The sequence below is a fragment of the Corvus cornix genome, chromosome 1A, assembly GCF_000738735.6.
Source record: "Corvus cornix cornix isolate S_Up_H32 chromosome 1A, ASM73873v5, whole genome shotgun sequence".
NCBI lineage: Eukaryota > Metazoa > Chordata > Aves > Passeriformes > Corvidae > Corvus > Corvus cornix.
This window is the reverse complement of record NC_047057.1, coordinates 47211188-47236044: the sequence shown is the minus strand read 5'-3', so window position 1 is coordinate 47236044 and position 24857 is coordinate 47211188. Positions and strand designations below refer to the sequence as shown.

At 45.8% G+C, this 24857-nt stretch overlaps 1 protein-coding gene and 1 long non-coding RNA gene across 2 annotated transcripts; one reads left to right on the top strand and one right to left on the bottom strand.

Annotated features, from left to right (window-relative positions):
- The first annotated feature begins 4743 nt into the window (after positions 1-4743).
- LOC120411853 lies at positions 4744-7467 on the top strand. Its single transcript, XR_005604406.1, has 3 exons — positions 4744-4819; positions 5009-5083; positions 7247-7467. It is a non-coding gene; the product is annotated as an uncharacterized LOC120411853 (long non-coding RNA).
- On the bottom strand, positions 6171-24850 carry ERP27 (endoplasmic reticulum protein 27). Its single transcript, XM_010410729.3, has 7 exons — positions 24125-24850; positions 23825-23925; positions 21006-21143; positions 17564-17677; positions 14459-14584; positions 7356-7553; positions 6171-6686 (listed from the first exon to the last, which is right to left on the bottom strand). Exons 1-7 carry the CDS (start codon positions 24468-24470, stop codon positions 6642-6644), a joined length of 1068 nt encoding a protein of 355 aa, XP_010409031.2. The 5' UTR covers positions 24471-24850; the 3' UTR covers positions 6171-6641.
- Between the last annotated feature and the right edge of the window lie 7 nt (positions 24851-24857).

Sequence of the window (24857 nt, the reverse complement as noted above, 5' to 3'; positions counted from 1 at the left end):
ATATTTGTTGTTTTTAAAAGGGAATGCCTGGGGCACATGCAATAAGGCAGGCACTTTTCCCTGGGAGCAGCAGTGTTGTGCTTGAGGCAGACCTCCCTCCAGAGCTTGGGTATGGGCAAAAAGAGAAATAAAATCATTCCAGGGTCAGAGGATCCATCACTCACGCAGCGACAGGGAGCCAGCAGGGAGGAGGAGGGTGCAGTTAGAGCCGGCACTAGGCTGGAGACTGAGAGGGGACATGTGGAGTACCTTGTTCTCTCAAGTCTCTGTGCTGCTTGCAGATAGCAAGGCAGAAAGAAGAGACCCTGGTTTGGGATACTGAGAACAACCTTAACTGGGTGATTCTTAGGTCGCCCTACTTCTGCCTGCTCCTCTGTGGGAGCAGTGCATCTTTCCAGAGTGGTTTGTGTCTCTGTGGTGGTGAGTGATCCAGTCACAGCAGAGACACCAAAGATGTGCTGTTTCCATGCTAGAGACCTGCAAGACGGAAGCACATGAAAGACCCATTAACCATGGCAGCATCCAGACCCCTGGATGACAGAACAGGTCTGGGAAAAGAAGATTGATGAACATTTAAAGACAGTTGATCATTTGATATAAGCATTACTACCTCAGCTGTAGCATGAGAAACTGCCTTTCGCTTTAACAATACCTTCCTTTCTGCTGCTGTCTTGCCACGACTAAAATGTACCAAGCAAGGACTCATTCACATTTTCTTCTCACCTGCCACTTATACTTCTTGATTATGCAAATATACCTTCTTAATATCTTTGTAATTAAATATTTAAAATACCTTACTAAATATTTTAAATAATATTTAAATATTTTCATATTATTTAAAATAATATTAAAATATTTACTACACAAATATATCTTCTTAATATCTGCTTAACATAATATTTTCTCTACTGCTAGAATCTCACCAGAGCGAAAAACCTGAAAATGTTGCTACAAGATGGGGTCTGAAACCCAGGATGCCCAGGGATCCAAGAAAGCACAGCAACTACTTGGAGAAAGTCATGTGGAAAGGAAGTACATTCACCATCAGACCCCAAAAGAATGAAGCAGCTTGTCCAGGAGGAAAGGTCTCACTGGGAAGGAGTGAGAAATGGAGGGAAAACAACGATCCAGATCTGTTCAGCTTCAGCTGTGCCAAACAAGCAACCAAACAAGACAGCCTTCTACTCCTGGTGAAAGACTGCCACTTCAACTTAAGAAAAGAGCCATTGGGAGTCACAGGGAGAGGGAAGGTGAAGAGAAAGTGTGGCCATATAGCTTGCATTCAGGAGATCTGGATGCAGAAGGTCTGGGCTCTGTCTCCAGCTCTGCCTACAGGCTTCATCAACAGTCTGGGGTAAGTTACTGTCTGTCTCTTCTGTTTCTCAGCCAAAAACCAGAAAAAATTGGCCAAGGAAAATAAAGTCCTGATTGCAATGGGAAGTCATGATACCTCCAGGATCAACACCCACACTGAATTACAAAATGCCAAAGAATACTCTGAGCACAACAGATTTATATTGAAAATATCACATCTGTATTTTAAAACACAATCTTTCGGGCATACAGCCCTCTATAATTCAGTGGAGAAGAAAACAGATGAACCTTTTTTCTTGGGGTGATTATTCTATTCCTTCCAGTGATTAACAGCAACAGAACAAAAAACCAGGAAAACTGCAAGTTCCCATCCTGCTCTTCTGATAACTGACTAGAACACCCAAGGACTTGACATTTGTCTGCAGTTGCCCACGCAGATAAAGGAACCAGAACTGGCCTGCACCCATGCTGTGTCTTCTGGCACCTATGGAAGTAATGATGTGGTGTACTAGGCCAGACTGAGAAAGTTACAGATAGCAATACCACCTGTGCCTCATCTACTAGATAAAAGGCAAGAAATGATGTCGGTGATGTAGACATACAAAACACATGACATGGGTGGCATAGAATCACACTAAGTCCCTAACAAGATGATGAAATGTGGGCTCTGGCCTAGGAAGAGAGGAAGGTGGGAGACATGAAGAATATAGAATACTCATAACACAGGGATAGGGAGAAATGTGGAGTGCTCCCACAGCCCATGTGTTTAGACTGGAAACTGGATGGGGCTGGCATTTCAACCTGTGTGTGGACAGGATATGGGGCTCTCCGGGGGCTGTTGTCATCCACGGCGGATTCAACGCCTTGAGCCCTGGTGAGCGTGTGGGGAGGAGGACACAGCGCCGTTTGCAGCTGTGATACAGAGGGCTGTGATACATAGCTGCCATATGCGGAGGCCTGGTGCAGGCAGGAATGCAGGCATCCACGGGCCTTTCCTCTAATCTGGAGAAAAGTGCCGCGTTAGAGATCACGCAGCTAGCCTGCCCACCTGCCTGGATTTGCAGGTACTTTAGCAGAGAAGGGAGAAACTCAAATGAGAGAACAAGTACTCTCTTATTCAATGTGCATCTTGTGGTTTTGCAGGTTTTTCCACTGAAAATGTCCTCTGAAGTTTCCTTAGTGACTAGGCCAAGATGTGTCAAAGAGGTATTTGATTCACAGCCTTAGAAAAAGCACTTCTGTGTTTTCTTCTCCACCATTATCAGTTCTCTGTGGTATCCACCTTCCCTCACTGACTCCTACCTGTTGCTGGCCACATCACTCCTTGGGCAAGTCCTCGCCTCCTCTCCAAACAGCTTTTGGTTCTTCCTTCCCCCCCTCTTTCACGGTCCTGCAAACCACTGTCCCAGCTGTATCCCTCAGACAATATTTCCTCCTCCTGTGTCAACTGTCCCTACCTCTTTGCCAGCCCATGGGCTGCCATTTGTGGTACTGAGAGGAAGCCATCCTGTGTGGAGGTGACTAAGAGTGACTCAGTCCTGTGATCTGTCCACCAGCAAGAGAGAGTTTGTTTCTAATATTTCTGCCCAGATTTATTGGTTCAGCTTCCTTCCAGATGAACTCCCCTTGGCCCCTCAGCACAAGAGAGACATGGAGTTCCTGGAGCAAGTCCAGCAGAGGACAACAAAGATGATGAGGGGACTGGAACACTTCACTTATGAGGAAAGGCTGAGGCAGCTGGGTCTGTTCAGCCTTGAGAAGACTGAAAGAGGACCTCATCATTGTCTGTAAGTATCTGAAGGGGGTGTGCCAAGAGGATGGATCCAGGCTCCTCTCAGTGGTGCCAAGCAACAGGACAAGAGACAATGGGCAGAAACTGATGCACAGGGAATTTTATCTGAATATAAGGAAGAATTTCTTTACAGTGCGGGTGAATGAGCAGATTTCCCAGAGAGTCTGTGGAGTCTCCCTCACTGGAGATACTCAAGAACCATCTGGACACGATCCTGTGCCATGTGCTCTGGGATGACCCTGCTTGAGCAGGGAGCTTGGACCAGATGACTCACTGTGGTGCCTTCCACCAGACCCATTCTGTGATTCTGTGAACAGAGGTGTCAGACAGCCATGCCCTCCCTCCATTTATGATAAGGAGAGCAATGGTTCCTACCCTATGTTGCTCTAATCATCACTATCTCAGGCGCAGCTCAGTGCTGGACTGTGCATGAGATGGGATCTGACTTAGGCACCATGAAGTTCATCCTGTGACAGCTATTCTGGGAAATATCTGAGAGATTTTAAAAAATTTTTCTTCAAAATTGGCAGGATCCCTAGCAGAAAGGAAGAAGTTTCAGCCCTGCCTTGCTGTGCTGGTGGTTGACCTCTGCATGCATAAGGCACCAGGGCTGCATGGCCTGGGAGATGTCTCTTCCCTTCATGCTGGCAGTCAGAGGCCTCTCAGCACCTCCCAGCCAATGCCAAGAGCAGGAGCAATGCTGACAAAGCAGACTCACATGCAGAAACCCGTGCCTGCTCTTCTTCTTCAGGGTAGGTGCAAAGGTTGTTCAGTCCTTCTGCAGCCAGACTCTCTGCAGCTCAGCAGCCCCTCACAGCCTGATTCATAACTCTACGTGCAGTGGGACTGAAGTGACAAAGCTGAGGCACAGACTTTCATATGCAAAGTCTTGGTTCAACCTGCAGCAGATGGGGGCTAGTTCACCTCTAAGCAATACTTTGTTGTTTAATGTCACACACAACGGTTCAGGGGAATGAAATAAAAAAATGTTAGTCCCCTTGCTGAACCTCCAGGTCTGTGTAACATTCTGCTTCTGGGGATATTCAAATCCTTTCTCACCAAAGATGGATATGAAATTGCATCTTCCATCACACGACCGAATACCCTGTTCCCTGGGCTAAAGACAGCAGCTCTGACATGCCTCTGCAGCCTCACTTTCCTGTTAGGCAAATTGAGCTTTCATCATAGATATTTTGAACGTCCTTTGAGTTCAGATGCTGCTGCAGAGCAGGGGTTCTCATACCACAATATGCCCACAATGCTGAGGTGAAAGGGAACCCCTTCATCCTGCCCTCTATCCATTTGCATCTAGCACTTCCTCCCTTTGAAAACCAAACCAGCCTCCCCAGACAGCTCAAAACATCTGGGCCACGTACATCACAAGTTCAGACCAGAGATGACACAACGAAGCACAAAACCCAAGAATAAAACAAACAAGAGATTGACCCATGCACGTGATTCTGCCTCTGGTTTCTACCTCAAATGCCCTATGGCAGTGGCTAAGCCCACCAAAGCTGCATTGCAGAAGCCTTTGAGCACAGGGATTAAGGCAGACCCCCTGACTCCACCTCCACCGGATCTGTGTACAGGGCATCCTGTGTGCAGCACCCCCGGGCTGTCTGTGCTCTCTAAGTCCTGCAAAGTACTGCAGAACCGCTGGAGGAGGAGGAGGAGGCCTTTCCTGTTTCTTGCTTGTGGCTCCCAAGTTTGTTGGTAAGATGCAGAGCTCTGTAAGGTGCAGAGGGAATTAAACTCCCCAGTGTACATAAGGAAGCTCCTGAAAAGCTATACCTATAATTAGCTGTGTGCACAGCAAACACAGTCACTGGGGACACTGCTTTTACTCCCAGGCTTGTTTGCAGAACCAGAGATTCATTCATGTCCTATTTTGTTTCCCTGCAGCCCTGAGGAAGAGTCACGTCGCTGTGCCCGGTTCCTGCAGCTGGCCAAGACAGACTTCAGACACTCGTGCAGCAGGTCAGTGCCCCCACACTGTGGTCTGGACCACAGATGTGCACGACACTGGAAACACCTACAATGCAAAGACTATTCACAGAGGTCTCCCCAGAAGACCTTCCCTCTCTTCCATACTGCAGAGAAAGGAATAAACCCTTCCTAGGTAGGAGCAAGCTATAGCCATAAAAAGGAGCAGTTTTCCAGCTGAGGGAAAGTGAGCAGCGGTCTTGGCAGGAGATACAGCCCTGCACATTCTGGGACTGGCATAAACCAGGAATTCAAAACCACACACACCACTGACATGAGGATCCTGGAAGGCAGGTGTGAGTTTGCTCTGCCTCGGTTCTGGGCCAGTGTAAGGTGAGCCATTTCTTATCCTCAAAGCTGTAGTGTGACAGGGTCTAGGATGGGACCCTCTGGCTCCCCAGTACTTCAGAGGGGCTGATCCCTGTGCTCACACCTTCACACAGATCAACACCAACGCTGCTTCATTCAGTCTTCCAGTCCAGTGCTACAATCTCTGCCCATACCCAGGGCAAAAGCAGCAAGGTATTCTGGCACCTTAGACCCTTCTGCTCCCTCTGGGGCTCAGCCTTCAGCTCTTAGCATCTATCCTGTACTTCTGTAGTCCTTTTTCAATGCACAAAAGCCACAAGAGCATCCAGCAGAAGTCAGGCATACATTTTTATACTTTACCTCTGTACACACACTCATTCAAGAGATCATCTGATGCAGACAGTTCTCTTCCCTGGCCCCATGGATGGTGAGAGCATGACTTGCTCTGACCAACAACTGCATCTTCTGGGTAAGCTCACTGACTACAACATCCAAGGCTCATTCATTTTTGCTGCACCATCTCAGACCTGCTTACCTCATGCTGTTCTGATCCCAAAGCTTCACAGATATCTCCTATCCTGGTGGAAATATCTATTGATGATGGGTCCATTTCCATAGGGAATGATTCTTAGCAATCAACCTGACTGGTTAGGCATTGCATTGGTTAAACTCAGAGAAAGGAGATTTTTTGAGCTTACTTACTTATAAATACAGAGACTTTGTCCTTAAATGAAAGAAAAGGGGAGTGGGAAATAACATATTTGCATAAAAATTCAGGCTATTCACTTACTGCTTTATTTAGTAAAATAAATGGAGAATTTCATGTGACATGAAGCAACAAATCTGTTCGTAGTATCAGGAAAGGCTGACAGTGGATCCCAGCATGGCACCAAAAACCAAAAGAATGAGGGAAACAGATTCCTGGGAACTACTAGCTTTACCTCTAATATTGCCATTTCACTATGTCACCTTTTGTTCCAACAGAGTGGCATGGAAGGACACACTGTAGGGCAATACCAGAGGTCCTGGAGTACTGAAAAAAGAGTTCTGGAGCCAACAAATGAGAAGAGATAAGAGAGAAGATATTCCTGGAGAGGACAGAAGGCATAAATGTACATAGAATGACGATGGGAATCCATGACTGACTTGGCTCAGGAATTGCTGAGCTGTAGGGCAGGGTGAACTCCTCATACACCAGAAGCAGATGACTCTGGCTACAGTCATCCTCTTGGCTGAGAAAGAATCAGAGTTCTTCATTGAGGGGCTTCTCCTCAGATTTGTCTTCTTTCTAAAACACATTAGAGGCATGAAATCAGTTTTGACATTGCTTGGCTTGTCCGCATAGAGATAAAGAAAACAAAATAACTCAAATGCCTCCCTCTGCTGTCTATGCCACTGCCCTATCTCATTTCCATCACACAACACAAAGCCTCTGTGCTACAGGAGGATGAATTTTGACAGAGAGAGAACCCTTAACACTGAATGAACATGGATATTTAATTGTCCCTCTCCCAGCAGAGACCTCTGGTAGAGTCCTAAGGCCTTATCTGTACACTCTGTTTTGTACTCTTCCTGAAAGATTTAATTCCTATCCATGCCACTGTCTCTCTGACCTGCTCTCATACACTGCCATCCACCACCTCCATTCTCAGCATCCAAAAGCACCCTTCACTTTTTCTCCCTAGCTGCTGTCCCCAAAAGATAGATGCTTCACAGAGACCTTCAGACAGCTGCAGAGACCAGTGAGTTCTTGCTGTAGACTAGAAGGTAGAGGTCAATGAAGACAGAGGCTCTGCAAAGACATCCATCTCTGCTCTGCCCTAAATCTAATGTTTTTCTGATATTCAGGTGCAAATGTACATGAAAGAGGAAGTGACAGGGATGGGGAGGAGTTCAAGGAACTGAAGTCACCTTCTTCAAGAGCCTGGTAAACAACAGCATCAGGACCCCCCATTACCTTTTGCATTCTTTGAAGGAAACGATTACAGAAGTCCTGTACACGCTCAATGGAGATTTCATCCAGAGTCAACACATCGTGCTCATCATCTGGTGTGTGGAATACAGCCAGAGCTGGCAGCTGGGACTTCTTCAGCTGGAAGTATGACACTACTCGTTCATTGCTCTTCAAATTGGTGTCTAACAGGACAAAGAGAATCTGTGGTGGAAATAGGAAAGGAGCTGTGAGAAAAACAGAAGCTGAGAGAGAGAACAGATCACCAAAGAGTGATAATATGAAGATTTACAGTGATATTTTTATAAAGAGTTTGAGAAAACCATCCATACTCTGTTAGGACACCACTTTCCTTGGCCACTATCTAGCAGCTCCATGAAGCGCATTTGTCTGTATTTTATCAAGTCCAGACTTACACTACCAAACAAAATGTCTTCTTTCACCTTCTTTAAAAATACATCTACAGTATAACATGTCTTTTATCTTAACAGCAAATGTCAAAGAAGCTGAATCCTTTATTTGAATATTATTTGGATGAGATGCTCACATCCATGCAAGACCCAGAGTAAAAAGGGGTTTTGATGTGGGAAGAATCAAACTCAATTGCAAGAGTGTGGGAATGAAGTACAGGGCATCAGGAGCCTGCAAGGATAAGGACGTGAGAGTACCAAAACCAAAGGACATATTTAAGTGAGCTGCAGTGAGCACAAATGAAGACACAATGATTTGGGAAACAGAAGTTGTTGGCAAGGCACCAATGTCCACACAGCCCAGCTCGGTGGAGCCTTGTTAAGACCTGGGGAGAGAAGCTCAACAAGGAATAAGCCAGGATGAGAATGACCTACAGCTCTCTGTGCTTCCGAAAACTCTTGGAGAGCAAGATCAAACCAAGGATTAGGATTCTGCTGGGATGATCAGAAGACAGACTTTGGTGACAAACTCTATGATTTTATTTTTAAGAGCTAAGTTTCAATTTAGATCTTAAAGGTGCAGTAGGAATAGGTATGAATTTTAAATTCTGGAATCTGAAAGATTATCAATAAAATATATAGCTACTTCTAAAAATTTTTGTTGATTTATACATTAATATTAAATACAAACATCATGTATAAAATTCATAAAAGAAAATTAACACAGCAATTAAATAATTTACTCAGTGACCTGATTAAATAGAATCCCTCAATAGATGAGATCCAAGTCATTGAAATAAACATCCAGCCAGCATGTGTCATTTTATCTTCTTTTTACCCTGTGCAATCTACTGGGCCTAGCATATTCAGTGTACATATGGACAAGGCTATGGCTTCACTTGCACAGGAAGAATTTAAAAAAAAGAAGCACTATAATGTGAAGATTATGTGCCCAGTTCCCAGGCTGTGACTCATGTTTTTCTTTCTTTTCAATGAAGAACACTCAAGTTAGTTCCAAACTTGTTTTCTTCTCTAAAAATAAACTTAATCAATCCTAAATTCTTTACTTATTAAAGTTATGTTCTATAAAAAACCAAATATATCTGGAAACTTTACTAGGCAACAGCCTATGGGAAGGAGGATAGTTAGGCTGCTGTAAGGTTTAACTTCAGTTATATAGTGAAATACAGAAACAGGAATGGCATTTTCACTGGATATATGGTATTTACCATTTGTAATTTCTCTTCCAAAAGTCAACTGTGCCCCAAGAGCAAAAAGCTAGTGAGACAGGTTGTGGGGTAATTGTCCCAGAGTGCTTAATTCATCTTTTTGCAGGATAAAACATCAAGCTAGAGAAGGGTCACAAGATTAAGGTTAACAGGTTTAGGGACTTGATCTAAGAGGCTTTAAGATGGAACAGCAATATTTAATGCTTTAGGGCTTGCCTTCCAACTAGCAAGCTGGAAACAGAGGCCAGAGTTGGAGGGAAGCACTTTCAGAGTGTCAGTACAGGAAATGTACATTTTCACCAGTTCATCTCTTATAGAGATTCACTAGACAGCAGTGTTTTTTTAATCAAATGTTAAAGAAGTAGTCATGAATTTTTTTTAAAGTATTGTTAAGTTGTGTCACTTTTTATATAAAATCTCTGCTACATTTAAAACAGATGAATAGCATTTTAAAATGGTGATAGGAATAAATGTTAGTCAACATTCTTCACTTCATCAAGCTTCCAGACTTTGTTAAAACCACCAAAACTAAAAAGGTGTATGTATTTTATCCATGAACACAAAGAATAGAGTAAGAATAAAAGAGTAAAAGGAGTAAAAAGGTTGGGGTTTAGAACTCCAAATGCCTTCTTCCTCACAAGAACAAACAGAAACACACAAACTGGCCCCTCAGCTAGAAAGGCTGAGATATCATCATCATTCAGAGTTACTGACTTGGATCTCTCTAATGACTCCCATTTGGCTCACAGAGTTAGAGTGTGCCAAAATACAGCAAAGTTTCCATTTCCACCTATATTCAAAAAATACAGGAAAGAGAGCAATTGCATTTGGTCACTGTAGCTCAAAAGAAGACACCTTAATGCCTATCAGGATGATGCCTTCCTGGGAAGTGCTGTGACATGGGATGGAACCTCCTTCAGCAGAAGGGCTCGACATGCATCCTGTGCTGGTTGTGCTGCAGGAGTCCTGCCAAGGCCTGTGTGGCCTCAAGGTCACACCTGTGGGGCAGAATGTAGGATGTGTTGGCCCAGAAGCCACAAGCACTGGAAGCCTGATCTCCACAGCAGCTGAAAACCAAGAAAGTTTCTCAGTTGGCACATTTCCATGATGGATGCCATCTCATGCAACTGGCATTTTCTCATGAGGAATTTATTTTGTTCTGAGATTCCCAGTCAGCTCCAATCATAAAGAATGAATGCAGTAACCATGGAAAACTATATTGACCATGAGGCAGGATTCACACTGCCTAACTTCTGCCGTTCAGATCCCAGTCTTGTCTCAGCCAGTCATCTATGTAACCTCTACAATAAACAGTAACAGGAACTTCATTCCACCTATTTTAGAAGGGAAGGCAGCATATGCCTGTCCTTCTCTTTCAGTGCTGAGAAGAGCCTAAAACCTTTACTCAGATCCTTACCAAAGCTGCAATTCACCAAAACAAATCCCACTTATAATGGCAATTCTCATATCACTGCTAGAAATCAGTTAGCTCCATACCGAACAAAAAGTTCACTTTCTGTTTCATACTATCTTGTACAATAGCTGGTTGGGGTTTTTTCATTCTGAAATTATTTCCATGAAATTTTTTCATTTTGTAGCAATCTTCTTGCCTATGTTCAGATGTGCTGCTTCAGGCAGTGAAGGATATCCTGCATGCATGAGGAACTCCTGACACAAAATCTCCCCTTCACACATGATATTATCTGTGCACTGTCACCTGCAATAAGGTGCCTTTCAGAAAATTTTGTATACTGGTGTTGTCTTGGTATTTTGACAACTTGATTCCTAGCCCAGTGCTTTTAGAACATCAAGTTCCTGGTAGATAGTGAGATATGGAATGATGTTATTGCCCAAAGAAATAAAGTTAATTGAAAATAGCACTGCAATGATAGAAACCAATTTGACATTGCTTAGTTTTTCCTCTAACAAACAGAAAGGGTGGTCAAGCCTTATATCCAAGGTTTGAGCTTCAGAGAGCTGCAGTCTTCATTGTTCTGTATAAGCTAAAAGACCAAATTCTGAAGTTTGAGTAATTTCTTACATCAAAAAAAAATCAGTCCTGAATTTAAAAAAAAAGACAGCTATAAAAACAACTCTACTGCAGGTATCTATTAAGTGACATTAAAAGTCCATATTTATGGGCTCCTCTGTTTATGGCTAAAAGAGGCATCTCTAAATACTATCTCTTTCAGTTCTGGAGCCATCAGTGTCTGACAAGAAAAGTTAAAATTGTGCAAATGACTATTTGCAAGAGAAAAGGCATTAGGTTTTAATTTCCATAGAAGAACTCTTGAAGGACACCAAGAGTTTCTTAGAAAGCATTTCTAAATGGACCTACATGTAAATTTAAAGGGAGTTTACAAACATCCCTACCCAAATAATTTTGATATTGGAAACCGTTACGTCAGATGCAAAAAAAGTTGCTCTTGTTATTTCCAGCATGACCTTACTGAGACTTCTGCAAACACCCGTGAGTTACACCAGCTGTAATTATCATGTTCTACTCTGATACTGTGGAAAGAAAACTAAGTATGACTATGCTAGTTTGGCTCAGCAGTGCAAACCCTGACATTTCCTTTCCAGTGCATTTCCATTCCTTGCCTGGACTCTTGGCAGTACTTTCTCAAATAAGCACATATTTTATTGAAGATCCAAGAAGGCTGGTGGATTTACTCTTGCAGCTGCAGTGCTCTGAACTCTGTTTACCATTATCCACCCACAATTGTTTCTCAAAATCTGCTAGAAAACTACCATATTTCTTCTTATTGTTGCCAGCCTATGCTGGCTCAGCATCATCTACCATTTGTATTTTTCCTTCCAACATCTTATAGTGCTCAGGTTCCACAATAAAATCTAGAAACATCTAGAGTGCCTCCAGGCAGTCACTGCTGCTCCAGGTGCAGTTCAGGCTGTTTTCAAATTACAGTCCTCACCATACTGCCTCATGGACTCTCCAGCTGAAAATCTCAGCTACCCCTCAGGCAGAAGTGAAAATATCATAAACCAGAGATGAAAGGACCATAATCCAGAAACTGGCAGGTGAATCACTTCCTCATGATCCATTAACGGTTGGACTCAATCATCTTAGGGGTGTTTTACAAGCTAAATTATTTCACAATTCTATGGTTTTCTTCACTCTTTGGAGCCAGTCGCTCAGCAGCAGCAGCAGCTCCTTTTCATTTCTCCATCCAAGTAACAAGTTTCTCCTTTCCCTCCCACTAGTGATGACAACGACAAGGACTGCTCTTCCATCAGCGTGCAGCAGAGGTGTGTGATAGGATTGGTACCCCTTCTCCTGCTTGGGAACCCTTTCAAGGCTCTGTGTTTTGCACTGGCTTGTAGAAATGTTGCAACATACACCAAGTATCCCCACTCGGTTCTGACACTCTGCAGTCACTGTAAAGCAGTGCTGGATGCAGTGGTACGTGCTCACAGGGAGCCTGAACACCTCTCCACTGCAGAGCAATGATTCCTTGCTCAAACCACTGACAGCATTAACCCCTCAGCACAAAAAAGCCTTTCACCACAGGACAGGAATTATTCACTGGTAATGCTGAATAAAATTCAGGTCAAGAATCTTGCATTTATTCTCAGACAATCTGCAAGCCACTAAAAGGCAAAATCTAATCAATACTTTACTTATTTTGAAGCAAACCTCAGTTAACAGAAATTCACATAGCAAAATTAGCCAACAGGGATTTTCATGGTATCGTGCAGTGGCCGCCACTGATACCCAAACTAATTCAGGTCTTTCTATACAACAGAGAAATGGAGACGAACCTAAGTGGGCTTATCACTCTGCTTACTCCTTACTATCCAGACCTAAAAGCCAAAGAGAGGGATCCTAGCACTCTCTGGCTGCTTTCTAGGAGGGCAGTCTAAAACACAGTTTATTCCTCAGAGTGCCACTCCTTCAGGAAAAACAACTTATTAGACTCTAAGTCACTTCATCTCTGTGTTCTCAAGTACCAAAGCAGTGAAGTGGAAATAATTAGTCAAATCCCCACATCCTTAATGTTTATATTTTACTCTGGCAAACTTGTAGACTGATTTGGTTGGAAACTTGCCTGCAGAAATAAAAAAAATTAAATTTGGCTTGCTAAGAATTCATAAATTGTCTGAACTTCAGTACAACAATTTATCCAATGTTTTGTGAAGTATTTCTAGGAAAATTATAGCCATTTTCTCAGATCTAGACAAGTCACATGAAGACTAGATGCAGCTGCATCAGCAAAGGACACTGATGCTAAACAGCATCATGTTAGAAGAGACAGCTGCTAGGTGGAGACCTGTATCAGACTCTGCTTCTCAGGGAGAACAGTTTTAATTGGTGTCACTTTAACATACATCTTACAATAGATAAATGGAATTTTACAGATAAATGAGTTTTCTTTTATAACTACATATACATCAAAGCAAAACACTTTTGAAGCGACCTTTTGATTTTGATGCATAGTTTCTGCCCAGGCTCTTGCCAATGGGTAGGAAAGACATAAAGGTCCAAAGTAGTCCTGCCATAAGCAGTCTCAAGACTTTCGAAAGTGCATGGTTCTGAGGTGGTCCCTGAATTTGAAGCTGAGGGTATACTTGATTTCTAATCTGTCCCTTCAATACCAAAACCAGGTGCATGCAGATGTTCTAGTTATCAAATCACAGCTCTTTCCAGCTCCACACTTCTCAGAGGAAGATCTCTTCATGCCTCTCAGCTTATCCTTCCCCACTTCTATGATATTCTGCCCCCTCCCATCTGCTGTTCTCCCTTGCCATAAATGCCTTCCTGTTGCTCCCAATCCTCCTTTGCTTCTGTCGCTTGGACACAAATTCCACTGTAATCCAGCTGCTGGCAGAGAAGCAGACATAGGATGATTTACTATTTGGGGAGCTCTGTTCACAGAAGGATGGGATTCAAGCAAAATTTCTCTGAAACACCTCATCTATCTCATCACCTTAGTGTAGAAAATCTAAGCAATTAATCTGCAGCTCCTTTAAAATAGCCATTTCCCCAGGACCCAACCAGAAGTCTAAGGGTTAAGATGTGCTGACATTATTTGCTATCTGGTCACTTATATAAGGCTCCTTGGCATCCTTCAGGCTGTAGATACAAATTCACCTATCACATCAGTGCAACGCAACTGTTGCCAGACTGAAGTGCAGCAGCTGTGTGTCATCTGCCAGTGCAAGGGAACACGACTGGACTAAAAGAAACACGATGTTTCACCAAGAGAGCAGAGGAGCAGGATACAGAGGATATTTTCCCCGTGAGGCGGCAAACTGGCAAAAGGTGAACAGAACCAACCCCTCCATTTAATTATCCAGATAATCCTCTTCTCCTGCTACTTGACCTTTGCTCTCATAATTCACAGAGGAGATTATGCACTCACCATTCATGGCAGAATTCACTGTTCTTTCTTCCTCCCTAACAGTCCTGACAGTCCTAACTCCCTAAATCTTTCTCTCTGTTTGGGCTTACCTTCCCCTTGTAGAGCTCTGCCGCTGCCCGAAACTTGCGCATTCGCTCAGGGTGCTTTGGGGACATCTTGTCTGTGATCAGGAGGAGGTTAAACTCGAGTGAACTCTGCATCACACCTATGGCGGTCTGGCCAGCACAGAGAGAAACACACACAGGCAAGGTGATTGAGAACATTCAATTTGCATTGGATGCAGTGTCAGAGGGACATAAGTCCACATGGCTCAGCTGTGGTTTCTTTGCAAATCAGCATCACAAGCAGGATGGGGTTTCTTAAAGCAGGGGAGATCCAGTCTGGGCTCTTTGCAGAAGCACTTAACCTCCTGGCTTTGCTTATTCCCCAGACAAGAGTCTGAAGACCACAAAGGTCCCTCACTGGCCTCAAGACAGTTACTAGGCAAGAGGAGTAGGGCTAGGGCAGAATACAGCAAGCTGAAAACTAGAACAAGGATGCGAAGAGCAAGGCCGGCAAACACTGAATATAAGGGTGTCCTAAATTGCTGAAGCCTAGCATCTGCCTGAAATGTGAGCAAGTAAGTGGGAAGGATTTGTGGTGTAAAGGTTGTCCTTATTATCTTTCTTTAGTGTTACACTGTGTGTAGGATGGGAATGAGTCCAGAGCCTCAGCAACCCGATGGCCTTCACACTCCTGGGTGCTGAGGGTTAAAATTACCTCTGCAGTCCCACAGTGAGAGAAGACCCTGGGCAAGGGCCAAGAGGGCACTACACACTGGCCCTCTGTGAGGAGACAGGGCTGGCACTGCCCAAGAAGCCACGGCATCATCTCCATGAACTCGCTCATTCGTCATCTCACTTCTCTTTCTGCCTGCTTCCTGCAGGCCTGCAGCCTCTCCCTCAAATTAAACAGTAGCGGGGCCAGACCTGCTGCCTCCCCCGTGCCACCAAAACCACAGAGGCACAGACTGTGCAGCTCCCTGCCAGTGGGACCAGAAAGTTTCCACATGCTCCAGGAGCAACAAGGAAGGGGTCAGGGAATGCATGCTGGCCAGGGTGGGGCATAACAGAGCATCCAGCTTTTGGCAGACGGGACTCTGCTGTTAGCTTAATGTTTATCAGATATTTTATATCCCTTCACTTTTCTGATGGTGTGCAGCTGAGACAGGCGACAGTAGAGGGGTTGCAAGCTAAGCTGGAGAACATTAGAAGACCTCATAGGAGAGGATGAGGCTGAAGGTGAGGGTGAAGCCAGCCGGCACCAAGCCCCATAACAAGCCTGGAGTGAGAGCGGACAGGGCTGGAGCAGCAGTTCCTCCAGCAGCTGCATGCAAAGGTGTGCCTGTCCACACAACCTTGTGTGAGAGCGATCAGCAGAGCTCATCAGCACGGCTGGGCCACATCTGACTGTCCTGAAAAGCCCACAGGGTAAAACTTGCCTAAAAACTCCTGAAGTATGTGGGAGAAACAGTTAGGGCCCCAGAATGGGGAGAGAAACCCTTGGCAGCACTTGGTGCGAGCCATGTGACCCCATTATCTGCTGACCTGCAGCATTTTTGGATGCAAACAGCATATGCACTGGGAATAAATATTTATGAAAAACCAAGCTACCTTAGGGAAGCTGGGAGGGCTTTGGGCCAGGGACTGCAGGAGGCACTGTTAATTGCAGCACCTTGATAGCGCTCCAGAGGGTCTGGAAAAAAACTGCAACAACATCTGTACTGACAGTCAGGGCAGAGGGGACCAGCTGAACAGCTGAGGAATTCTCAGTCAGGGAGACAGACAGCCTGGGTGCCAAACAGAACACCATGCAATTAGAACCCAAAGCATCAGCAGAAATGCATAAAGAAAGAGACGTGGTCCCATGAATTGCAAAAGGATGCAATAGGGGCTCCCTTTAGGATGAATAGGGAAGGTCTGGGAAATTACAAAGATAAGAAGAATATCCCTGCTGATGTGACTTGGATGTTCTTAAAGGGCTGTTAGGCCAGTGGGGCAGGATAGAGCAGTCCCCAGAAATATTCTGTGATTTCAAAATGTATTTTTCCCTTTTGAAGATGAAAAACAATTTTTTTTTTCTTTTTTGTTACAGAAAAAAAAAAAAACTCCTACCATATTTCATTGTGGAAAAAAAAAGTTAAATTTCAAAACAAAATACTCTCTACTGGTGGGCTGCGACTGAACTGACTGAATGTGTCAGTTCTCTTAGATGATCCTTGGGTTTATCTTGATAAGGTTTAGCTCTGAAACAGGTTGGGTCATTCTTCTCTGATGTAAGCTGAGCCTGGTCAGCACTGCTGTAGCTATCCAGAAGGCCACAGAATACCCTATCAGCAATGATAAAGTCTCAGCCTTGCAGCAACTGGGGCTTCTAAGACCCACTGACTTCACAGCAATGAGCCCAGGGAACTGCTGAGATTTCAGAGGAACCTAAATCTTCGGTCAACCTCTACAGCAGGGAGGAGCACTGGGACCCTGCCACTGCCAGTCAGATGGGTGAGCCAATGAAGATGGCCAACATGGAAGCACTCTAAGCCTGATTTTGTATGTGGTTTGTTTGATTGAGTGTTTGTTTGTTTGTTTTGGTGGCGATTGTTGTTGTTGAGCTGATGAATTCTGGAGGAATGGATGGAAGGGATGGGAAAGATTTTGCTTGGGAAGTTCCCAAGCTGCTCTTGAATATGTGTTCAAATTTCTTGGCTCACATCAAGCCCAGTGTCTGAGTGATGCAGAAAAGCCTGCCTTCTGAGAGCAGGTCATCTGAGCTTCCATGTTTCTCAAGGTTTGTCAAGGAGAGGGCGTTCTGGCTGAGCTGGCTCTGCAGGCATGGCACAACACGGCAAATATCCGCGGGAGGAAGCAGAGCTGTGCACAAGAGTAGTAAGAAATGGAGTTCTCTGCCCCTCAACACCCCAAATTTACTGGAGAGCTAAAGAAATTGTGATGACTCCCTCTCCCACCACACTCATGCCCCAGCAAATCTGCTTCCAGTCCACACGTGGAGAAGCAGCGAAGAGCTGTGTGGCTCCCTCAGTCCCATCTACACCATTGCTCCAACCCTCACACACATCTGGATATGCAAACTGGGGCCAGAGGACACCGTGAGGAGGAGGCCAAGCGCAAGGGTGAGGAATGCAGGGAGCTGGTAATTACCACAGGGTTGTACTCAGTCACCAGGCGGAGCTCGTTCATCCGAACGAAACGAGTCAGCTTCTTGGCATCAACATCTCTGTTGTTCATATCCAGATCCCTCCGGTCATTGTCTACCTGAAGACATGCAAAGACACCTACAGTGACAGCTGTCCTCTCATCTCAGCACCTCCTCCAGAGGCACTGGTTGCACTCCCTCACAGAGATACCCACCCCCTGGGGCACCACCACCCTCTCTCCCCCACTATGTAATCCCCACCTCTTCCCATCACCACTTCTGGAGGTCTAGAACCTACAGGGGCCAGCCTGAGATAAGAATCTCCCAGCATTCTCCAGCCTCCCACGGACAAGGCAAACTCATGGTATAACAGAAGTCTCTTAGGACTCCAGACATCCCTACACTATCAGCTCTCAATGCACTGGAGACAGGGAGAATTAGCTGACAAACTATTCTAGGCATTGTGCAGAGAGGTCATTAAATAGTCTAACTCCTCACATCAATATTGGCTTTATGTCCCTTTTAAAAATCTTCATCTGCTTATTCTGTTTCTTCTACAAGTAATAAACATTGGCATCATCTGGTATGGAATTCCTGGAAACATTGTGCAAGCAGGAAATCTCTCCAATAAAAAGAGGATTTTTCTTCCAGCACAGCAGGGAAAAAAAATGAAAGAAAAAAAGAAAAAAATAAAGCCCAGCATATTTCAGCTTTAGAGGAAAATCCATCCTGCCACACATCTTCCCACACTTCATCCCCTCAAAGTGATGTGATTTTATTGAGATGTTCATGACCTGGTAAACAGAAAAAAAGCAGGCAACCATTGAATGATAGCAACACACCAGAGTTTAAGGGCAGAGTTCCTGTGCAGTACCACCACAGGATGTGACTGAGTTAAGCCACAGGAACAGTGGTCTCTGACATGAAGTAGGATCGAAGTTTTGGATTTGAAGGCCATTGATACACATGTTGAATGAGGTTCTTGGGGCTGAGGAGCGGTCCACATGCACATCCCAGATTTTGTTCTCTGCATCTGGACAACCTCTGAAAGTGCTTGTGTTAGTTTTTCCAGTGGTGTGCAAACATCTAAAGTCATTTTTGCTGTTCTGTGGTCATTGGCAAGGTGTTTGATACCAGCCACCCACCCTGTCTGACAACACAAGCTGGTGCTTTTCAGACTGTGTGGCCCAACTCCTCTCACAGATTTTCCTCCTCCATAACATGAAAGGGCAGTTCTGCCTAAGTAAAGAAGATGAGGACAGTGCAACACCTGGGTAGGTGAGATCAGACAGGCCTTGGGAACCGATCTAAAGCAGCCTGGACTCTACAGAAAGTCTTCTCTTGACTTTCATGGGCTTCTGAAAACATCTGATTTCCATTTGGGGATAATAACATCTTCAATCTGCACTCAACATTTATGTTTTTAAGAAAATAAGGCTGGAAAATAGCCTGCATTTAATAGTTGAAGCTCTAGTCAAAATGTCTTTATCACTCCATATAATTAGGTTGTTAGCATCTGTTAATTATGTTCTTTTTAGGTCTATCAGGAATTCTTACTAGAATAAATCAGTGTATTTCCATTATATACAAAGAAGTCTCACCGGTTGACACAGTCCCTCCTACTACTGTAATTATGGTTTAAACTTCTAAGCATTATATATGTTTCATACACTGCAAAGGCAAAGAAAAAATTAATTTATGCCTCTGATTCACTTCTATCCTGGTGACGCATCTTTGTATCCTTCAAATGAGTATTTGATTCCAAGTTCCTGTATCCGTTCTTTTAAAATTCCTTTTTATCTCTGACCCCTTACTCCTACACATTATTCAGCACAGGATAAAAGGAAAAATAATGTGTCTGGCAATTTAAGAAAAACTGACAATCAGACAAGTGAATTGTCAACCACATTTGAACCTGACTGGTGTATTATTTTCTTGACTGTTTTCTTCTCTATTGAACTAGAGTTCAGTTGCAAAAACTGGACTCCGAACAAAGAATATTCAATATAATACAAATTCCAACAATCCAAACACTATCTTTTATCAAACTCTCTCCCAGTGCAGTCATCCTCACTATCTGCCACAGTTCAAAAACAAAGGATCTTTTCAATATTTTTGGAAGAAAACCACAATGACTAAGAACCAAAATTGAAATGGGTGTTGCTTGAAATTGCAACATCTAGCAAATAAAAGGTTAAATAAAAGGACCTGCCTACTTATTGCTCACTCTTAGATCATTCTTTTTTTAATTATTTGGATAATATTAGTGGTAAACATGGTGCAGGAAATGATGAGGGGGAAAAAAAGAGAACAAACTGTCTTTATCCAATCTTTGTACAGCCTGGATCTAGAACTTAGCCAAGCTGCCATATTTAGTTTCCCCAGAACATTTCTCCCCACCTCGAGCACTTAGAGGTTGGTGTCACAACACTTCAGTGGTTTTTAGGACATCTTGTGCTGTCTGGGGCCCCTTTCCTCTTCAGACACACCTATCTCTGCAGTTTTCAACTGCCATGCTTGTGTGAGAAGGGGCAACATGAGGAAATTGATGTAACTAGTAAAACACTTGCTCTTAGCTTTTCTTGGTACTCTTGCAGCAAATACATGGTTCTTCCCAGTATCATCTGCTTAAATTTCAGCAAACGTAGCTACACTGAGGCACCAGCACTTAGAGCTGGAGTCAACAGAGATTTGATCTTGCACAGCATCCATCCCTAAGAAACTCCAAAGCAAGATTTCTAATGCCTAAAGGATATTTAGGAAATGAGTCTGCAGACCAAAGTGTAGGGTGGCACAGCATCTCTCACCTGCACAGACCTAGTCTGGATTTGTTTTCTGTCATGATGGAAAAGTTTTGTACCCTAGGAGACAGCTTTGCCTGCCTGAAGTGACACTTGCCAAGTTCTGATATCAAGCCTGCTGTGTTGATCCATGGTAACATGGACCTAGATGCTTTTCACGTGTCTCAGGATCCTTTCCAAAACCACAGAAGCTCAATCCAAGCTAATGCCAGGCTCCGGGCAGGTCATGTAGAAACACAGGCATTGCTCCTTGCAGAGCACTGGGTGCTGAACCAGATCCACAGGGCAAACACCTGAACAGGAGACTCTTACCAGGTGTAATTAACGCTCCATGTCTCGGTGACAGGCACTCTGCAACTGGAAAGCAAAAGCCCTCTTTGGGGCAGGAAGGGGGGTGTACTTCGAGGTGGGCAGGCAGCCTGACTGCCAATGACAACCCTGTTTTTGGCTTGCCCTAAGGAGAGATGAGTTTTACGCTTTTTACCGTTGTAAGCACTCGTCCTAGAGCCTCTCCCACCCACACCAGCGGGCTGGGGGACCCGGAACCAGACGCTTATGCTGGAGATGCAGGTTTTTGCCTGGCAGCGTATTCCCGGGGAGGGAGCTGCTCGTGATGCCCCCCACGCCGCGCCGCGGGCCCACGCACCGTGCGGAACAGTGCGACAGTGTTCGCCGAGGCGCCGTAGTGAGACAGGACGGCGGCGCTGCTGCTGAGGCCGAAGGGCACCTCCGGGATCTGTCCGGCCGCCAGGCGAAACTGCTCCGCTTCGGGGCTCTGCGGCTCCTGCGGAGGCAGAGGAGAGCGGGTGAAGGGCCGAGCCCGAGCGGGGCCCCAGGGTCGCACCGGCACCGGCACCGGCACCGGCACCGGCACCGGCCGTGGGCGGCGCGGGCGCGACACCTGCCGGCCGCCCGGGGCAGCGCGGGCGGGGTGCTCCGGGACCCACACACCCCTACCCGCCCCACACACCCCGCCCCACACACACCCCGCCCCACACACCCCTACCCGCCCCACACACACCCCGCCCCACACACACCCCGCCCCACACACCCCTACCCGCCCCACACACACCCCGCCCCACACACCCCTACCCGCCCGCTGCCGGCGACAAGCAGAGCTCCGCTTCTGACCCACAGTCGCCACTCAGTTATGGCAGGGTGGGCACCCTGCCCTGCTTACCCACATGCCCAGGGGGAGCACGCCAGGGTGGTGCTGAGCCCTTGGGCACTCAGAAAGAAGGGGACAAACCCAGAATATAGATTAGCACGTTTAAACACACACACACACACACACACACACACAGGCGTGTGTGTTTATGTATATATGTGTGTGTATATAAAATAAATATATAAACGTCACAATTTTTAAACTAATCCTTATTCTAGAGCCAGGAGGTTACAATTTTGAACACCCTGCATTATCAGTACCCCGGCTCCTTTTAAAAGAATATCTTAGCTACATCCTGTAAAAAGTAGCTAATTCAGGTGTATCAAAGGATAGAAATGTGCGATTTCTCAGCAATTTGAGGTCCATTCTCTTTCCTGCAGAGAGAGCATTAACTACTACTACCCTTTGCCTGTATTAAAGCCTCCCTTGCTATTCTGATTCCCAACTTTTCAGTGATGTATTTTTGATACTTCTATTTAATGGACGTAGACATAGTGTCTGCTTGGAAATTGGTTTGTTTTTCTTTTTAGTTTGAACTGTCAGCTCAGCTGTTTGTGAGCCCAGAGAGAATGGAAAACAGAATTCTTTGTTCAAAGAAAATTCTTTTTCCAAAGAAAAACATCTCTCATGACCCGTTTTGGAAATGCCAGTGCATCAACATTGCTCTGGTGAGAGCACTAAAGCCTAGGATGGGAACAATCTCACTGAGTTTTGGAGCATTCCTGAGAAACCTGGGGTTTAATCAGGCCAAGCGTGGCCCTTTCTCACAGACACACGGGGTTTCTGGAGCAGTGTGCTGTGTTTCCATCACGGCATGCTGTTCCCAGTCAGGGAGGCCGTGCTCATTATACAGGAAGCTTGCTGAGCCGCGTACAGCAGTGAATTGAAAGGCTGCAGCAGAGAAATAATTCATGGTGAGCAGAGAACATGGACTTTATTTGGATGAATATACTTTCAGGCAGAGAGCCAAGCCTTCATGGCACACATACGTCTTTATCTACTTTATCTTATTCAAACGCAGCCCTGCCATGCTTCAGGCACTGAATGCCCGACATGTCTCTGGCTGCTGCCTCGTGCCCTGGCAGCTGGGGCTGCACGGCAGCAGCCTCCTGTCTGGCTCTGAAGAATGAAATCCTGCAGCAGGAGATCACTGTGGCACAAGAGAAAAGGAGCCATGTGCCTGCTGCAGCTCAGGAAGAGGCTCTGGGTACAGCTCTGCCAGCTACCCTCGGGGAAGGAGGCGTCTCAGCACTTTCATTCTGCGTGTGCAGATTGCCTGGCTGGTTTGCACAGCTTTAGCGCTGCAAGAGCAACCCCCAAGGAGCTCCAATTGCCTGCAGGCACCGAAGTGGAGGCGGCTGGTGCTCTGTGATCAGTGCTTACAAAACTCCTGGGGCATAAGCCTCCTTCACTCCCAGACTTGTTGCTGCCTGCACTGCACAGGCAGCACCATCGATCCTCACTTTGTGGTGGGCTGTGAGATGCCACTGCCCTGTACCAAGAGCATGATGCCCTCCCTAGACTGCCCTCCAGCCCCAGGCACAGGGCAGAAGGAGGAAGGTGCTTGCAGAAGGATGTGTTTTTGAAAGTCTTAAGCCTTCTCTGACATGAGGCAGTGTGTGGGCAGCAGAGGAGCAGAACGGAGCTCAAAAAACACATGGAAAAAGGTGCAAGGAAAAATACTCATGCCATTTTGGGGCCAAGGGACTTGTACCTGTCACTCACCGTTGAATTCAATGGAATTTAGACAAAAAGAGACAGAGATCTCAAGGATATCTACTCTGGGGAACAAAACAGTGAGACACAGCCCATGCCTACACCCTCCCTACGAGGAGGCTGCAGCCTGAGCCTAAACTCCTTTGGACTTCAGCGGACCTGTGCTATCACTTCTCCCTGAGACTTCGCTTCCTCAGCCCTATCACACAGGCAGTGCCGTACTGTCTTTGCTGACTACAGCACATAACTGATGTTCCCACTCACCCCTCACCAACATTGTTTCTCTACCATGCACATTTCTGTTTTGCTTCCCCTGCAGCATTTCCCTTTCTCCTGCACCAGGGCTCCTACAGTCTCTTTCATCTTCCTCTCTGTCTCCATCTCCTTTTCCATTCCCAGACCAAATTCCCTGTACTCTCTCTGTGACCCATCACCTAATCCCTCCACGTGCCTGTCACAGCCTCAGCACCTTTTGGGACAACAGCTGCCTTCGGCAGATGTTTGCATCACATCCAGCCTCATGCTCTCATCAGGGTGGGATAGGGCTCACGACTGGCAGAGGGGAGGTGCTGTGAACACACCTGGAAGAATCCAATGACTGCCACCTCTGCACCGCTGACGAAGGCTTCAGCATCTTCAATGTTGTTTAACAGGACAGGTTTCTCTGTGGTGCTGGCTGTGCCTGCAGAGCAAAGGTCAGGGTTGGGCAGAGTGTACACACAGAGCAGCTCAAAGAGGATGCCCCCAACACAAGCATCCCAACCTCACCCATACACCTCTCCTGCAAGCTCAACACAATGTCTGTGCAGCATACCTTGGATAAGGAGGACTCCCTGCAGCAGACCCAGCCTTTCCCCGAAGCAGGAAGAAAGCTCACTTACTGTGGGATGCAGAGTCATCACCTCCAGCACACCCCACTCGGGAGCATCTGGTAAGCAGGATAACAAGGAGGAATGGGAAGACAAATGTGGCCACGGTACCAGCTTGCCTTTTCCTCGCCATGCCACCCTGCTCCGGTCCTCTCCTTGGCAAGAGACACGTCAGCTGCCGTGAGGACTCACAACCTCTCCTGAGGTGGTGGGAAGGGAGCAGCTGGCCCAGGCCAAAGCCTTCAGCTCCTGAGATAACTGCCTGGCTGGAGAAAGCCCCTCCCTGCTGTGCAGGAACAGCCTTGGAGAGCTGCACCAACACTGCCCTTGGTGTGTCCTCACTCACAGTACTGGACATCTCAGCTGCCCTGCACCTTTCTGACCAGGCACCCCAGCTAGGTTAAAAACATCCCTCTCCAGGTGCTGGATCCCAGAGGCTGATGTTCCACTGTGCTTGGCCAGCAGGCTAGCCACGGGAACATGCAGGTCTGCCATTAGCTCTGAGGAACAGCTGCTACGGTGTTAAAACATCAGAAGGGTATGTTATAGCTCCCTGGCTCATTCAGCTGCCATCTGGGATGAGAGGTGGGGGCTGTCTACCCCTGGAGTCTATCCCCATCACAGCCCAGACTTTGAGCTTCAAAGGATTCATGAAATTCCTGAAGGAAACAGTTCTGAAATAATTTGCTTACAGAGTAAGGCTGATGTTTTGAAGGAGGAGGGCTATTTCCCTGCTGAAATATGC